The sequence below is a fragment of the Rutidosis leptorrhynchoides genome, chromosome 6 (genome assembly GCF_046630445.1).
Source record: "Rutidosis leptorrhynchoides isolate AG116_Rl617_1_P2 chromosome 6, CSIRO_AGI_Rlap_v1, whole genome shotgun sequence".
NCBI classification, from domain to species: Eukaryota; Viridiplantae; Streptophyta; class Magnoliopsida; order Asterales; family Asteraceae; genus Rutidosis; species Rutidosis leptorrhynchoides.
The window spans coordinates 76,029,915-76,046,714 of record NC_092338.1 but is presented as its reverse complement, the minus strand read 5'-3'; the positions used below and the strand labels follow the sequence as shown (position 1 = coordinate 76,046,714).

General features: G+C 33.1%; 2 protein-coding genes across 2 annotated transcripts; one reads left to right on the top strand and one right to left on the bottom strand.

Annotated features, from left to right (window-relative positions):
• Positions 1 to 4,080: 4,080 nt before the first annotated feature.
• On the top strand, positions 4,081 to 8,477 carry LOC139856141 (NADP-dependent malic enzyme-like). The gene is made up of 18 exons (XM_071845372.1): positions 4,081 to 4,310; positions 4,717 to 4,837; positions 4,941 to 5,015; positions 5,156 to 5,307; positions 5,402 to 5,507; positions 5,593 to 5,658; positions 5,771 to 5,866; positions 5,959 to 6,114; positions 6,197 to 6,295; positions 6,394 to 6,441; positions 6,521 to 6,574; positions 6,648 to 6,746; positions 6,845 to 6,934; positions 7,091 to 7,168; positions 7,260 to 7,334; positions 7,432 to 7,522; positions 7,652 to 7,780; positions 8,178 to 8,477. Exons 1-18 carry the CDS (start codon positions 4,174 to 4,176, stop codon positions 8,264 to 8,266), a joined length of 1,761 nt encoding a protein of 586 aa, XP_071701473.1. The 5' UTR covers positions 4,081 to 4,173; the 3' UTR covers positions 8,267 to 8,477.
• A 334-nt stretch (positions 8,478 to 8,811) lies between these two features.
• LOC139855953 (cytochrome B5-like protein) lies at positions 8,812 to 11,113 on the bottom strand. The gene is made up of 5 exons (XM_071845187.1): positions 10,866 to 11,113; positions 10,725 to 10,765; positions 9,946 to 10,023; positions 9,726 to 9,817; positions 8,812 to 9,012 (listed from the first exon to the last, which is right to left on the bottom strand). Exons 1-5 carry the CDS (start codon positions 10,942 to 10,944, stop codon positions 8,946 to 8,948), a joined length of 357 nt encoding a protein of 118 aa, XP_071701288.1. The 5' UTR covers positions 10,945 to 11,113; the 3' UTR covers positions 8,812 to 8,945.
• Positions 11,114 to 16,800: the final 5,687 nt, after the last annotated feature.

Below are 16,800 nucleotides of genomic sequence, written 5' to 3'. Positions count from 1 at the left end.
TTTTAAAAACAATATAAATTAAGATGAATAAGATACAAAGATATTTCTTTTTTTTTTTTTTTCTTTTTTTTTATACATCAAAAACCAACGTTTTTTTTTTTTTTTGGTAAGCAAGGAAACCCTCATATGAACGAGCGCATTGGCTCCCCCATAGAAGGTAAAACCTCGGGTAATCAAGCCCCCCGAGCGCGAGACCTGGTACCGGGTGAATTGCGCATTATGCGCACCCTCTAGTCACACTCCCTTTTTGAACAATTTGGCATAGCCAGGAATTGAACCCGGGTGGTGTGCTTCATTGGGCAACTCGGTAGCCACTCAGGCTTGCCTGAATGGTTAAAAAAAAAAAACGTTTTCGAACTAAAAGATTCTCCAGAAAGTTAAAACATGTAGTTGATGGCGACAACATGTGACATTGTTGAAAAAAAAAAATCAGTCCAGAACAAACAAGATGACATAAAACACTAGTCATCAAATCTACTGAATACCTACACATAAAATAAAGGTGAACACGCTAGGTAAAGGTATCTCATTTTATTCCAGCCAATTCTATAAAATTCAAGCTAGGTAACGTAATACGATTCGGTTTTGGCTTGGTAATTGGGTAGATGGTGGCCTCTTAATGTCAGAATTAATCGTGTTTATCATTTGGCATCGGACAAGTCTGTTTGTATCTCTGATGAGTTTGAAAATAGTGAGTGGAATTGGAGTTGGAATAGAGATTGGATTCGCACTCGGAATGAAGTAGCTTGTCGATTTTAAAAACGCTTTTACAATAAGAGCATACTAGTGATGATGATGACTCTTTCATATGGAGTATTGGTAATAAAAATGCTTATGTTGCAAGTGATACAAGGAAATACATTAATCAAAGAGTACTAACTTCAATTCATCCGGCAACAAGATGGTTTAAGATATTACCTATCAAAATTAATACTAGTATCTTTATTTGAAGAGTTGATTTTGATAAGACTCCCAAACCGTCTCAATCTATCTAAGCGCGAGTTGAAGATCTTGAAAATTGGATGTCCTAATTGCTCGTATAGTCGTATGGGGTGGAATCTATTGATCATTTATTAGTTTCATGTAACATTGCATTTGAGGTTCGGAAAAAGATAGAAATATAGTTGGATATCGATCTTCCAATTTTTACAAATTGGGTTGAATGGTTGTATTGGTTTGACAATTCGGTTGAATCAAAAATCACTAAATTTCGAGTTTATGCTATTGTAACGACTTGTTCTTTGGAGATACCGAAATGGAGTTAATGTTATATTCAGAAAAGGGATTTGTTTGATCTTATTTGTTCTACTTCTTTATTTTAAAGAAGTAGAGATCGAATTAATTGGAACAATTTGACTTTCTAAGTCATTGTAATATTTGTATTATGTTTCTTTTACTAGAGGCTTAAGAAAAATGCATGGCCGTTAAAAAAGAAACAAATATTATATGATAATTTGGATATCACTGCATTTACCATATACCACTAACTGGTTAGATATATAAATAACTATGTTAGATATGATACGATATGATACTATAAACGATAATTATAATTAGTTGTCTATAAAATTAAAATTAAGAATTTATATGCATCTCCAAACTATTATTTGAATTTTGTTATGGGACTGTCGTTAACATGCATAAAGTTCTAGTGTTATTCATTAACTTTCATCGTAAAAGTAACATGTAATCGATGTTTACGATAATATACTACATATATAACCAACGAATCATTGCTTCAATGGTATCCAAAGCGTTAGTAGGGCGGGCCCGTGATTAGTTGCCAAGCAATCTGGGTTCGATTCCGAGGAGGGGGAGACTTTCTCCAGGTTTTACTGCGATTAGTGGCCAAACAACTCAGTTCCCGCTATTAGTTGTCGAGCAACCCGGGATAATTCTTGGAGTTTCCTATCTAGCGTGTGTGGATCGCAAATGAGAGGATTCGATGCGAAATAATGCCGTTCAAATAAAAAAATATAATACATAGATAGATTAACAACAACCTCTAAAGCTGTCTTGTGCAGGATTATATTATTTTTATACAAAATTAAATAAAATAAGATCTCCTTATCAGTCATTTCATCATTACTCTTTTACCAACTAATCATCAATTCATTCAATTATTAATGAAGTTGAAAACATTATACCAAAAGCCGCCACGCATGACTAAGGTGGGTTTATCCATTTGCCTGTCAGTCCCTACCGTCTTTAATCTAAAAATCAATTTAAATATTTTATTCTTCGGATCCCATTTCAAATATTCTTATTCCTATCCTATAATCATATAATTAATATTAATAATTAATAATAATAAATAATAAATACAGTATTAAATATTAAATATTAATACTAATTAAAATTAAATAAAATAATATTAGTTAATAGAACGCTAATACCACGTTATGCATCTATTCGTGTACATTTGACCTGATGATCGCCCTCCTAAGTGTTAACGGTGTTTGGATTTACCTTTCAAAATTAGGTTTTAAATAATACTCTGTAAATAAAAGTTAAATGACCATCTCTGTAACAAAACATGATATAGATTAATTTAATGGTCTTTATTTCAATGTTATAAAAGCATAAAAAATTGCATGATTAATGCTTAGACTACTTGTATCGGCTATATCTCAAGACCGTGAGTTTTAATGTGGCACCAATCCTACGCCCCTAGGTCTAGTAGTGGGGTGGCAGTTTAAAAAAATTGTTGGGCGTGCCTGAGAATCTCACGAATTTTGCAACGGGCAGGAGTAGCATGTGGCGATGTGTGGTTGGTTGGCCCATTTTGACCGTCTGAACATTAATAAAAAAAAATTATTTTTATTTAATTTATATAAATCTATACTATTTATTTTAATTTTATACCATATTCTTCATCTCAAACCACTTCTAAAACACTCTTCTTCATCTCAAAAACTTTTTAAAAAAAAATGTCTACTCCAAATACTCCATTCACCCAACAAAATGATAACGAAGATCCCGAAACACCACTAAATCAATCCGGTAATTTACAAAATCTTTTAGTGTTCGGTAGAGCAAATACACCCAGGTTATCATCTCAACCAATCCATACGCCTAGTCCTCAAAATTTTGACAACGTAAGTCGGAATTTATTCGGGTTAAATCAACCTTTACCTCAACAAAGTTGGACAATTTTCCACCAACAACAAATGTATCAAAAACATTAATATAACAAAAAACATTAATATAACAAAAAAAATTGAAAATATAATGCTACATCAGCATTCCACTAATAACCCACACCAAAAACCCACACTACCACTACTTCATACAAAAAACTCACTCATCATACTCATCAAAAAAGTATAAAAAGTAACCCACTCCACCAACCCACGTCCCTAACCGCAACTGTTGGTCTATTAATTTACCAATATAACTAATAGACAAAATTTGTCTTATTTATTATGAATAGTATTATTCAGTTTTTCACTTTTCACAAACCTAACCCCCTAATTTTCATTAAAATACAAATCGAACCCCCCACTTTATACCTATATTCTAAATTATTATTTATCCCATCACAAACCAAAAATACTGAATAATAACACCCACCACGCTTTACCAACTTGTAAACTGCGTTCAAACAGTAGGACCCATATAGGCCACTACTGTGCTACATTTTTTTTTGTCTCCAACGATAAAAGAAACAACTTTCTTAAAAGGAACAACCCTTCAATGCTACCAAAAGATGTCGGAAAACATTCTTTTTTACAAAATAGATCAACTAACTTTAACGCTAAAAGAAGCAACTTTCACAAAAGGAACAACCCTTTAATCTTAGATGTCGAAAAAAATTCTTTTTTACAAAATAGATCAAGATTTTTTTTTAACTTGCATTCAAAATGGAGCTCCCGGCAAAGATAAAATTATCTTGCCCATTAGAATCTTGTTACAACTCTATTGAACTGGTTTGAGAACAGCTGACTCCACAACCAGTTAGTACCAATAAAGTTGTTACCCAATAAACAATTTTTAAATTGATTAAATTGATACCATCTCAGAAGTCAATACATAAAGTTTGACTATTACACGTATATATGTTCGGTAAGTTGGCATGTGTCTCTCTCTATATTTAAGCAGTGCATGTATGTATGAATTGATCACAGAATTTGAGGAGCTAAAACATAAAATTTAAAACAAAATTATAAAAAAATGGAGAGCACATCAAAGCACGGTGAGTCCGTCGTTGACCCTAACTCCACCGTCGGCGGTGGCGTTGAGGATGTTTACGGTGAAGATCGTGCCACCGAGGATCAACTCGTCACTCCGTGGACTGTTTCCGTCGCTAGGTATATCTATTAATTATTAATTAATTAATAAATTATATTATATTATATCACTTACTAATCGTTGTTATCGATCGCCTCTATTGCTTGAAATTAAGCTTGAATGATTTGAGTTTGCAAGTTAATTTTACTAGTATTGGATTCAATTTATAAAATATGATATTCATATTAGATATATATACTAACTGTATACAGAATCATTATGTATAATCTGTAGATGTGTAGCTTGAAATCCAGTTTGATCAATTTCGGAGTTATATCTAACTGATGATGATTTGACCTTTGAGTTATGATATGCAGATTTAAGTTATTTTATTTTGTTTGAACAGATTTTTAGAAAAGGAAGTTTAAACTAGTTAGGTTTATTTTTTATAATTTTATTGAAAGTAAAAATCATGATTATTTGCAGTGGATACACTTTGTTGAGGGATCCACACCATAACAAGGGACTTGCTTTTACTGAGAGGGAAAGGGATGCTCATTACTTGCGTGGTTTGTTGCCGCCGGCAATTTCGACACAAGAGCTTCAGGTTTAAGTTTGTTCTGAAATCTTCATGAACACTAATGATCAATTTAGTTTGAAAATTGTCGTTTATGCTTATGTAAGGTATTTTGTGTTTTGTGATTAATTAGGAAAAGAAATTGATGCAAAATATTAGAAGTTATGATGTTCCCCTGCACAAGTATGTGGCTATGATGGAATTAGAGGTATCTATCACTTGAAACTTCATTGACTTTTTTCCTTGACTTTCAGTGATCAAATCTATTGAAAATTTAACTTAGCAAATGATCAAATTTAGTAGTTTCTCATTTGGTGTATGGTTTGAACATTTTATTTTGGTTTGTAGGAGCGAAACGAGAGATTGTTCTACAAGCTTCTTATTGATAATGTGGAGGAACTTCTCCCAGTTGTATACACTCCTACAGTTGGAGAGGCCTGCCAGAAATATGGAAGTATTTTCAAGCGTCCTCAGGGTCTTTACATTAGTTTGAAAGAGAAGTATGACTATTAAATTGAGCTATGTTTACTTGATATAATTTGTACTCTGTATTAATTTAGTGTTAGTTGACAGTTAAGTAATCTAAATTTGCAGGGGAAAGGTTCTTGAAGTACTAAAGAACTGGCCTGAGAGGAGTATTCAAGTTATTGTCGTGACAGATGGTGAACGTATTTTGGGACTTGGTGATCTTGGATGCCAGGTAAAATAAAAAATAAACTAGTCCTATTTCGTTTTAGCAACATAATTGACTGCTAAAGATGGAAATCTTTAAATTTGTACTTTAGGGTATGGGAATACCAGTTGGGAAACTCGCTTTATATACTGCACTTGGTGGAGTTAGGCCTTCTGCGGTAAGCTTTCGTTATTTATGTCATGATTCCAAAAAATGGTTATATGATTACTTCCAAATTATATATGTTTTTGTTTGCAAATTTTGTAATGGTTCCTAACTTGACTATGCAGTGCTTACCTATAACCATTGATGTGGGAACAAACAACCAGAAGCTACTAGATGATGAGTTCTATATTGGTCTCAAACAAAAAAGAGCCACTGGAAAGGTACATCGATAACTGATACAGAGTCATAACATACTTGTTATGTCCCATGGTGCCAAATTTAGCATCTTTTTGACTATTTTTCTTCTGTATAGGAATATTATGAGTTACTTGAAGAGTTCATGTCTGCAGTCAAGCAGAACTATGGTGAAAAAGTTCTTGTGCAGTTTGAAGATTTCGCAAATCACAATGCGTTTGAGCTGTTGTCCAAATATAGAACCTCTCATTTGGTGTTCAATGATGATATCCAGGTATATATACCCAGCCGGTTTTGATGAATTTTTGCTGTACTAAACTCTGTGTTCGTATATAACTTTGTTTATTTTTTTTCAGGGGACTGCATCTGTGGTTCTTGCAGGACTTGTTGCATCACTTAAATTACTTGGTGGTAGTTTGGCTGATCACACGTTCATGTTCCTTGGTGCCGGTGAAGTGAGACTCGAGACTCTTATCTTTATGATATTATATTATTCGTGTACAAATTCCACTTTTTAAAATTTCAATAGTTTTAAGAACCCGTTGTATTTTAGGCGGGAACTGGCATAGCAGATCTTATAGCCCTCGAGATATCAACAAAGGTACAAGCTTAATTGTCAAAATTACTCTGTAACATACTTAGATTATTGCTAGTTTTCTTATCACTATTAATGTATACAGACAAATATTCCTATTGAAGAGACTCGTAAGAAGATTTGGCTTGTGGACTCTAAGGTGGGTACACGTAATCAATATTTTCTTCTATTATTGTGCTCCTTTTGTTCTTACATGGCAACTCCTTCTTCAGGGGTTGATTGTCAGCTCCCGTAAAGCATCCCTTCAGCACTTCAAGCAACCATGGGCCCATGAACATGAACCTCTTTCGACTCTTTTAGATGCCGTCAAGGTGAGACGACATAACAATTTTCTGTTTTTTAACCTATTTATGATAAACTTATGACTAATTTTTTGTAATTTTTTATTTCCCTTTCCAATTACTATCAGATCATCAAACCATCTGTCCTCATTGGAACATCTGGGGTAGGACAGACCTTTACAAAAGAAGTGGTTGAAACTATGGCAGCCAACAACAAGGTTCTCTCTCTTTTTCTGATAGAATGATGCACACACACACACACACACACACACACACACACACACACACACACACACACACACACATTTGTTTTCATATATATCAGGGAAACTCAAAAACACCTACTAAAGTAATGATTAAAACTATGTATGCAGACACCACTTATTATGGCTCTATCCAATCCAACTTCACAAGCTGAATGCACTGCTGAACAAGCTTACACCTGGACTGAGGTAACTAAACTAACAAATTTTTACTGCTTGAACTTTCATATAAAGAGTTTCATGTTAAAACTAACTTAGCACTTAATCCATCATTGTGTAGGGTCGTGCGATATTTTCCAGTGGCAGTCCTTTTGATCCTTATGAATACAATGGCAAACTCTTCATTCCTGGCCAGGTCATACTACTTCACTTTTACATTGAAGTGTTGATGTCATACAACATATGGATTGATCATGCATGCTCATATATACTTATTTATAATATGTATTCAGGCAAATAATGCTTACATTTTTCCTGGACTTGGTTTTGGGTTGGTCATCGCTGGTGCAATCCGTGTACATGATGAGATGCTTTTGGCAGCATGTAAGTACCATTATACTTACTTTTTACCATTAAGATTGCGTTATGATAAATATAAATAATTAACATAAAAAATAATTATGAATCTTTTTTATAATGTTGTAAATAAGTATCACCGTGTCACTAATGTAGCGGAAGCATTGGCTAATCAAGTAACACAAGAGCACTACGATAAAGGGATGATTTATCCTCCGCTCACTAACATCAGAAAGATTTCGGCTAATATTGCTGCTAGTGTTGCTGCTAAAGCATATGAACTTGGTGAGTACCATTTTCACTTACCTATTACACAATGGGCGGGTCAGGTGGTTCTGGCACAATTATTAACAGTTGGAAGAGTTCAGATCTGGATTGGTTGACCCCAACCACTTTCTGTCTGATACTTCAATTCTAGACAAACTACAAGAATCAGATTATTTGAAATTAATCTGAATAGCAGAATGATGTGAATATGTATGTTTAGTGTCTTTTGACTTGTGGTAACCTGTTAAACATAGAACATAAACCAAATCGACCCCTTCTTAAGTAAATAAGAAAAGAGCTACCTTTTTCAGGGACTATTTTCTTTTTCTACTTTAACTGTTCCAAATTTAGGATTTAGAAAGACAATGGTAACTCGTCGTCTTAATATTTAACAAATCGAGGCTATGAATTGCAGGTTTGGCAACACGTCTACCCCGCCCTGCAGATCTAGTGAAATATGCAGAGAGCTGTATGTACACTCCTAACTACCGAAGCTACAGATAAACAATTAGCCAACTCCTATATGGTTCGAGTTTCTGTTTTTTCGAGTCTCTTGTCATAATGTTATCATATTTCGTCTTTCCTTCTTGTATTTTGTAATCATTTTGTTATTTTCTTGAGTGATTTTGGACACAGATGTTAGGGTGTGAAACTGTGAATGTTGTGTAGTAGTTCAACAATAATACAACTTTAATCATATTTCCAGTGATGATCAGGTATATTTGCAAAACTATTAAAAAAAATTGTACCTATAGTCTTTCGTCTTAAATTGACCATTCATGAAAAAATAACTTTGTGATTGGTAAACACATGATGTTTGCAACTGAATAAGACCATAAAAGTTCATTCACTGTATTAATTGCTTCATACAAAGTTGATGACAATGAACATCACTAACTTTATCAATAGAATTTAGTTGAGCTGCAGTTACAAGAAGACATAACTCTCTATTTCAATTAAAATTAAACAAGATACAATGACATGAAGGAACAAAGTTCCAAATGACGTGAGACGATAACATATTAACATCTCTGTATTTAGACAAATTTTACTCTGTATTCCTGAATGATAACACCCCATCTTGTTTAAATGGACTATACCAAAGAATATGAGAAATCCAAATAAAAAATATCGTGATTCTGGAAGCAAGTTTTTACATCCTAGATAATAATGATTTTAACAGTCATTTTTCTAGCTCCCCAATGTAGAAGATGTCAATCATATCAAACACTCGGGTTGCATGCTGAGGCCTGCAGACATAAACATACATACACGATTAGTCGATTAACATAGAGTAAACGATGTAGATGCGTTATTTACATATAATATGCATTAGTCCTAGGTACTTCCTATATCAAAATTTCTACAAGCATAACTTGGGGTCGCCCAAAACACTTTCAACATTTTTTTATAAATAGTTAGGGTGTCTAATATGATTATGTATAGATCGTGTGCAATTTATCGTAATAATGGGTCAAAACACGTTTGCTTAATAAACCACTTAAAGAGTTGAAAACATTAAAAAGAAATTTAGGGTCACTTTTGATCCATTTGACCCGTTCGATTCGTTTCCCTGCAACTTTTTTTCTTTTTATTTTAAACTATAACTATTTAATGATTGGAATATTATACGTAGTGTAATCAAAACCGCCCTGAACATTATCAGGAACACCGCCCCAATCATTATCAGGAACGGGTTGAGCTTGACGCTTCTAAACAAAACCATAGCAAGAGCCTACAACTTTGTGCTCTTTTTTTTTGTCAAAAACAGCAAAAGAAAAAGGCAGGTTTTTGACAAAAAAAAAAAAAAGTATTTTTGTTTTAATGTCTGATCGATTAGCATTGATAAAATTAGCATTTCAAGATCAGAGAGTATCAGACATGCATATTACTTCAGATAAATATTCTGTAGATAGAAGCACGAAAGAAGCATAAAGCAGCAAATTAGAAGTAGAGGGCTCACCCAAAAAATCCTTCAGTTGAGTCATCACCCGCGTGTGCCAGAATTGCATCACCACCAGGGTGTTCTTCTACATAAGGAGTAACATCATATACCTATTAATGATTGGATTGGTTCATCAATAATCAAATATCTATTAGGCATTTTCTTATTTTCACATTTATATACTCGTTGTGCACAACTAAGTAGTAATATAATATGTTATATAACCTAATAAAAGAACCTTTTCTTTGATGATGATCCAGCAATCTGTCCTCTTGTTGTGCAAGGAAATTTCAGATATGTTGTATGTTTTTACAGTCTGCATTTACAAATAAATTATTGAGAGATTGGGCCTTTTAAAGTCTGTATGGATAGTAAACAGTACTTAATAATTTTAATCTAAACGCCCGTCATCTACACTTTAATAAGAGGCTTTAGCTTAAATAGTTTGAGACACACTAATAAAGTTATTATATTTGACGTGCAGTGGGTATATACATTACTCAAACAATAGAAGAAAAAAAAGCAAGGATTCCCCGATACGAACTTAAAGTAGATTTTTTTCATCTTTCTCAAAACAATACACGAGCTTCAAAGCCAGAAAAATCATTTCATTAAGTCAACATCTGATGATAATTATATGAAGTTTCTTAGCTTCTATTCTATTATAAATTCGGTAGATTAAGTACATCCATCAATTTTCTAAGCACACGTCCCTTTTAAGGTGCTTTATATCTTTATTCATTTACATTTACATTTACATTTACATTTACATAAAGATAATAAGCATTTTTAAGTTTTTGAATGTAAAAGGCAGCAAGTGCTTATTTGTTTACTTTGATCTGTAATAAACAATTTCGGCAGCCAAAGCCCTATATACTATTATCCCAAACACCCCTTAAGTGGTAACAAATCATTATCAAAAACTTATACATGCAAACAGACCACACACATTATTGCTAATATCTCATCAAACTTCCATATTACCACACAAAAATTACAAATTTTGTGAAAGAGTACCTTACTCTTGGCATCCGAATAAGTATTATGATTTGTTTTATCTGCATTACACAAGAACTGTATAATAAAAAAAATACTGGATTATTAAACATTCAAATTTGAACAACTATCACTAGTAACCGACATTCAATATTTACGGACCTGATTTGATAAATCGAGGGACTAAAAATAACAAACTCAATAATAAACCAATAATTAAAGTGACCATAATCAGCTCCATAGCTCCTACTATTTGAGCCCTAACTCAACTGTACAGTAATGTGTGTTGAAACTGAAATTGAAATAAATATTTAATAAAGAGGAGAATGAAATGAATATGAGAGGAGAGGAGAGGATGGGGATCTATAACTGTTTCTAAATTCACTCCGATCCCTACCCGAGTTTTTTTTTTTTTTTTTTTTTTGGAGAAGTAAAGTAAACGGAACAGAAAAAAATGATTTGTTTTGGAGAGAAAATATATATAAATATGGAAGAGAGTAAAAATTTAATTAAAACAATCTGACCAATCAAACCCGTGAGTTAAATGCAAGTGATATACTTTTTTGTGCAAGCTTAGACCAATCCCACCGACACGTTATCAAACATGTCATGATCAACCTTCCTTGAGGGCGTCGATGGCATTGTCGCCGCCCTCCTCCTCCCTCGAGCTCCTCGCCCTCACCATTTTCATATCTAAGCATATTGGAGCACGGACATTATATTTATTTGTTTGAATTTTTCGACCAAAGCCGTTGATTTAATGGCTTTTATTTTTTTTATTACTTATTTACACTATATAACTAATACACTTCCAACACTCCAAACACATACAACACTCTAAAAAATTCTAACACAACACTCCCAACACTTTCATCTAACAATACTTTTATCAAAATGCCTAAAAAATCATCTTAAAACAAACCGATCGAGCAAGTTGTCGATACTCAACGAAGTAACGATTTTTTTCAAACACTACTCGACTCCCAAATGTTCAACTCACCTTCCGGGTCATCTTTCAACCCGGCTCAAGACATGGGATTTGCCAAATACGCATCATCTTCACCAATTTTTTCTCCTAATCAACAATACACCAATTATCCTCACAAACAACAATACGTTACTCAACCTTATCAACAATTCCAATATCCTCAACAACAACAATTTCCTCTACAACAAAAATTTACTCATCAACAAACTCGTCCAACAATACGGCAACCTATCTTCCCAAATCAAATTCCTACACAAATTCCAACGGATACCGAATCTGATGATGTAGATCTCGAATCTGTTCCAAAAACTCAACCCGAAGAAGTTGAAGACGAAGGTGAAAGTGACCCGAAAGGAAAAGGAAAAGCAAAAAAGAAAGTGAGATGCAAAAAAGTGCCGTGGACGGACGCGGAAAGTATGATTTTGGCGAACGTGTGGATGCAAGCCTCCGAAGTAACGGGAACGGGTCAAACAAAAGATTCATTTTGGGGTTATATCCGAGAAAATTACAATGCGCTTGTGAGTAGACTGGGTGAAGGTTCGAACCAAGGTGCGAGTGCGGGTGAAGGTGCGGGTGGGGATCCGAGTCAGTTTGAAAGGTTATTTCACGAATAACCTCTGTGTCGTCCACCAGGTCGTTCAAGAACCAAGAGTCAAAGGAGTTCGGGGTTATCCGATGCGACCTCACAATTGTCTTCCAACGAAGCTCGTTTACAATTGATTGAAACCGCCAACGCTACAAAGCGGGCGATGGATTGAATATACGACGCGACCGAGACCCGTGAAATGTTGGATCAATTGTCATTTCTCACCCAGCCATGTGCACCCGACTTAACGGAGGAACAACGCGCTTTGGTATTGAGAGTCCGAACAAAAATCACCAAGAAATACCAAAAAGCATTTGAGTTATCCGACGACGACGAGTAGTTTTTATTGTTTTATGTACTTGTGTTTGTTTTCAATTATGTCGTTTTTTTTAAATGTAACCGTATGATTGTTATTTAATAAATGTGATGTTCAAAAACCAATATTTATTTGTTAGTTAAAAATAATAATAATAATAATAATAATAATAATAATAATAATAATAATAATAATAATAATAATAATAATAATAAAATTTGAGAAAGCATGTCATGGTTGACAATGATGTGTTACAGGAGTGTTATGTGAGGAAGTTGTGAGGAAGGAGGAGAGAGAAAACTGACGTGGCGCTGAGGAAGTGTTGAGAAAGGCGTCATTGTTGGGATTGGTCTTAATAAGTGAAGTTTATTAAAAGTTAGTGTTAAATTTGAGTGTTAAATTTGTTGTGGGTGATGTGGTAAAATATTATTGGTAGTTGAGTATAAAATATATTAATTAGTAATATATAAAATAGGTGGCGAAATTTGATTGGCTGACCAAAATTTGACACTCCTGTTTTCTTCCGTTAATTTTTTGACTGACGCCCCGAAGTGTCAAAATTTGACGCCGCATTAGGGGCGTCAATGACGTCAAACATGTGCCACATTGGAACCCACCTCAGTTGACGAGAAATTTTCACGCTGCTTTAGGAACAGTCTAAGTAAAGGAGCATGAAAAAAAAAATGTAGATAAACAAATAATAAATAAATTTTTTTAACGGCGATGTTGATGGAAAATCGTGTGCACTTTTTATCAGATTAACGCAGCGGACAGTTGAATAATAATCTTTTATTATTTTATAAAACATTCATAAAATTAAATAATCATATATTTAATAAACATTCACACGATTAAACCTCCAATTAGATCCAGTTACACCACTAATAATTGTCTAAATAATGAATCACAAAGTGGGTTAGTAATATGCCTTTGCGAATTGACGTTCACTTGTATGTTGAAACGAATCGTCTTGTTAGAGAGAAACCTATGACCAAAAGTATGATCATCTTTTTGGATAGTCCACTACACTTTCAAGCGACACCAATGAATGCTATTTTAAATCCAAGTAACGTATTATAATAATCAAATTATTATAATAAGAATAAATAAATAATACTCGTATCTCTTTTACGCCGAAAAGAAAAACAAAAGGAATGGTGGGATGTTTTTTCCCTTTTGTGCGACAACAGTAAGGAGGGTTATATATTATTTTTCCCCTTTTTATGTCCATCTCAACAAGATTGATTCTAGCCAATATATATAACTAGTTGTGGAGCTACGTTTTGAATGCGATTTTAAAAAAAAAAGTCTTGATCTATTTTGTAAAAAAGAATTTTTTTCGACATCTAACATTGAAGGGTTGTTCCTTTTGTGAAAGTTGCTTCTTTTAGCGTTCCTGTTTTTTTTAAAGTTAGTTGATCTATTTTGTAAAAAAGAATATTTTTCAACATCTTTTGGTAGCATTGAAAGGTTGTTCCTTTTATGAAAGTTGCCTCTTTTATCGTTGAGGGAAAAAAAAGGTAGTTGATTTTTTTTATAAAAAAGAATTTTTTTTCGACATCTTTTGGTAACATTGAAGGGTTGGTTCTTTTACGAAGGTTGCTTCTTTTATCGTTGGAGACAAAAAAAGGTGAAATGACGGAAATACCACTGGTTACTATTGATGAATAGTGCTACAGGGTTTTGTCTTTTAGAAGAATGTTTTTCGACATCTTTTGGTAGTATTGAAAGGTTGTTCTTTTTATGAAAGTTGCCTCTTTTATCGTTGAGGAAAAAAAAAAGGTAGTTGATTTTTTTGTAAAAAAGAATTTTTTCCGACATCTTTTGGTAACATTGAAGGGTTGGTTCTTTTACGAAAATTGCTTCTTTTATCGTTAGAGACAAAAAAAAAAAAAAAATGAAGGTGAAATGACGGAAATATCCCTGATTACTATTGATGAATAGTGCTACAGGATTTTGTCTTTTAGAAGAATGTTTTTCGACATCTTTTGGTAGCATTGAAGGGTTGTTCCTTCTATAAAAGTTGCCTCTTTTATCGTTGAGGGAAAAAAAAGGTAGTTGATTTTTTTGTAAAAAAGAATTTTTTTCGATATCTTTTGGTAACATTGAAGGGTTGGTTCTTTTACGAAAGTTGCTTCTTTTATCGTTGGAGACAAGAAAAAAAGGTTAAATAACGGAAATATCTCTGGTTACTATTGATGAATAGTGCTGCAGAGTTTTGTCTTTTAGATAGTATATTAAATTAATATTAATATTAATATTAATTCATATATCCAAGTCTGACTCCAAAGTCAGCCTAGTTAAAAAATGCGTATATTCTCGTTTTCAATATTCATATATATAGAAAGATATATTATAATATTTAAAACCGTTTCCTTTTATTATACAAAGTTGACTTAGAAGAAAAAATAATTATAAACCTTGTTTTAGCCATGAACGTAAACAACAACGGCCCATATCCTTTTTAACTGAAAATCGACATTTCCATTATTATGATAAATTAATTACACAACTAATTAATTAAATCAAAATTAAATATTTTAATTTATTTCGTTACTTGAGTAATATATATATATATATATATATATATATATATATATATATATATATATATATCTTTTGACGTCTAGGTGTATATATGTGTGACCCTGAAAGCTCAAATGAATTAAGCCATATAGTTATATGTCGTACCTTGCACACAAATCCTACAGACTCCCACTTGTGTATGACACAACAAGTAACTATACAAACAATGGATACCGTCTAGCAACATGCCATTGTCCCTAAATTCACGTGAGGGTAATTTCTCAAAACTGATTATAGTAAGTGTTAAATGTCATTCGTCCCTTTGTTTCAGATACTTTAGTTAAACTTGAGATATGGATCATCAGTCATTCTCATTTGTTTAACAATTATATTTCTCGATCTTAGAACTGAATTAGATCACCAAATTAATTAAGTATTATCTCAGTGGCCACACAAATATCTTATTCATTCATCGAGGAGCTCAAAAGTATCTAACTCCAAACATTTTGGAGGAACAAATCCTATATTGCATACACGTGTCTGTCACGAGCTTTACATTATACCCAATGATGGCCTTTATTACAGCCTTATCAGGACAACGTTTAACCATATCAAAGTACAATGCTCCACACATCGAGACTTGCGTGTATCTCAAGTCCAAGGACATAAAGACATAATCACTAAAAGATTCACTACTGACTATGATCCATGTAGTGATATCTCATGGTTGGGTCATTTCAATATTCATCATCAATGAATACATATGAAATTTGGTCTCTACAAGTTAACTATTTATCATTAATAAATATAACCAAACATTCACATTAATCTTAATTCATGTTAATCCCATAACATGATCGATTATGGAGATTTTGAACAATCAACAATTATTCGTGAATTAAACATGCTAATATAGAACACAGTGATATAAATAAAAACGATCATACCATCAATATATCAATTCATTATGATAAAACTGTTTAATGTTCCAAAAATATCAAAATACTAAATTATAAATGAAAAGTATTAGTAGCATAACGAAGTCCAATATTACTAGCATGATCATCATGCTTGTTGTACATCATGGGCTTCGTGAACGGGTCAGCTACATTATCATTTGTATGAACCTTAAGAATACTGATCTCATTCTTCTCAACGACTTCATGAATGTAGTCAAACTTTTGAAGAATGTGCCAGATACCTTTAGGTAATTGTGATTCTTTCGCAAGTATAATAATACTCGAACTATCACAGTACATTATTATAGGAGATTTAACATTGGGAGCTTGAGTTCAACAATAAACTTCCTTATAGAGATTATCCAGATAGTTTCCTGAGAAACTTCTCAGGGAAACAATGTATTCTACTATTGTTGTAGATTTTTCAACCTTGCTCGGCTTTGAACTCTTCCGATCAATTGCCTGGACCATCATGACAAAGACACAACTTGATTAGGATTAAGAAATCGATTAGTTTGGTAGCTAAAATTTGTATAATAGTTAATACTCAACTCTTTTCCAAACTACCGTAAACCAAGAACATATCTTTAGCTATCCGCAAATACTTAAGAATGTTCTTAACAGCCATCCAATGCTATTCACCTGGATTCTGTTTATAACGACTCTATCAAACTCAAAGCTAACGAGACATTAGGTCTAGTACATAACATAGCATACATTAT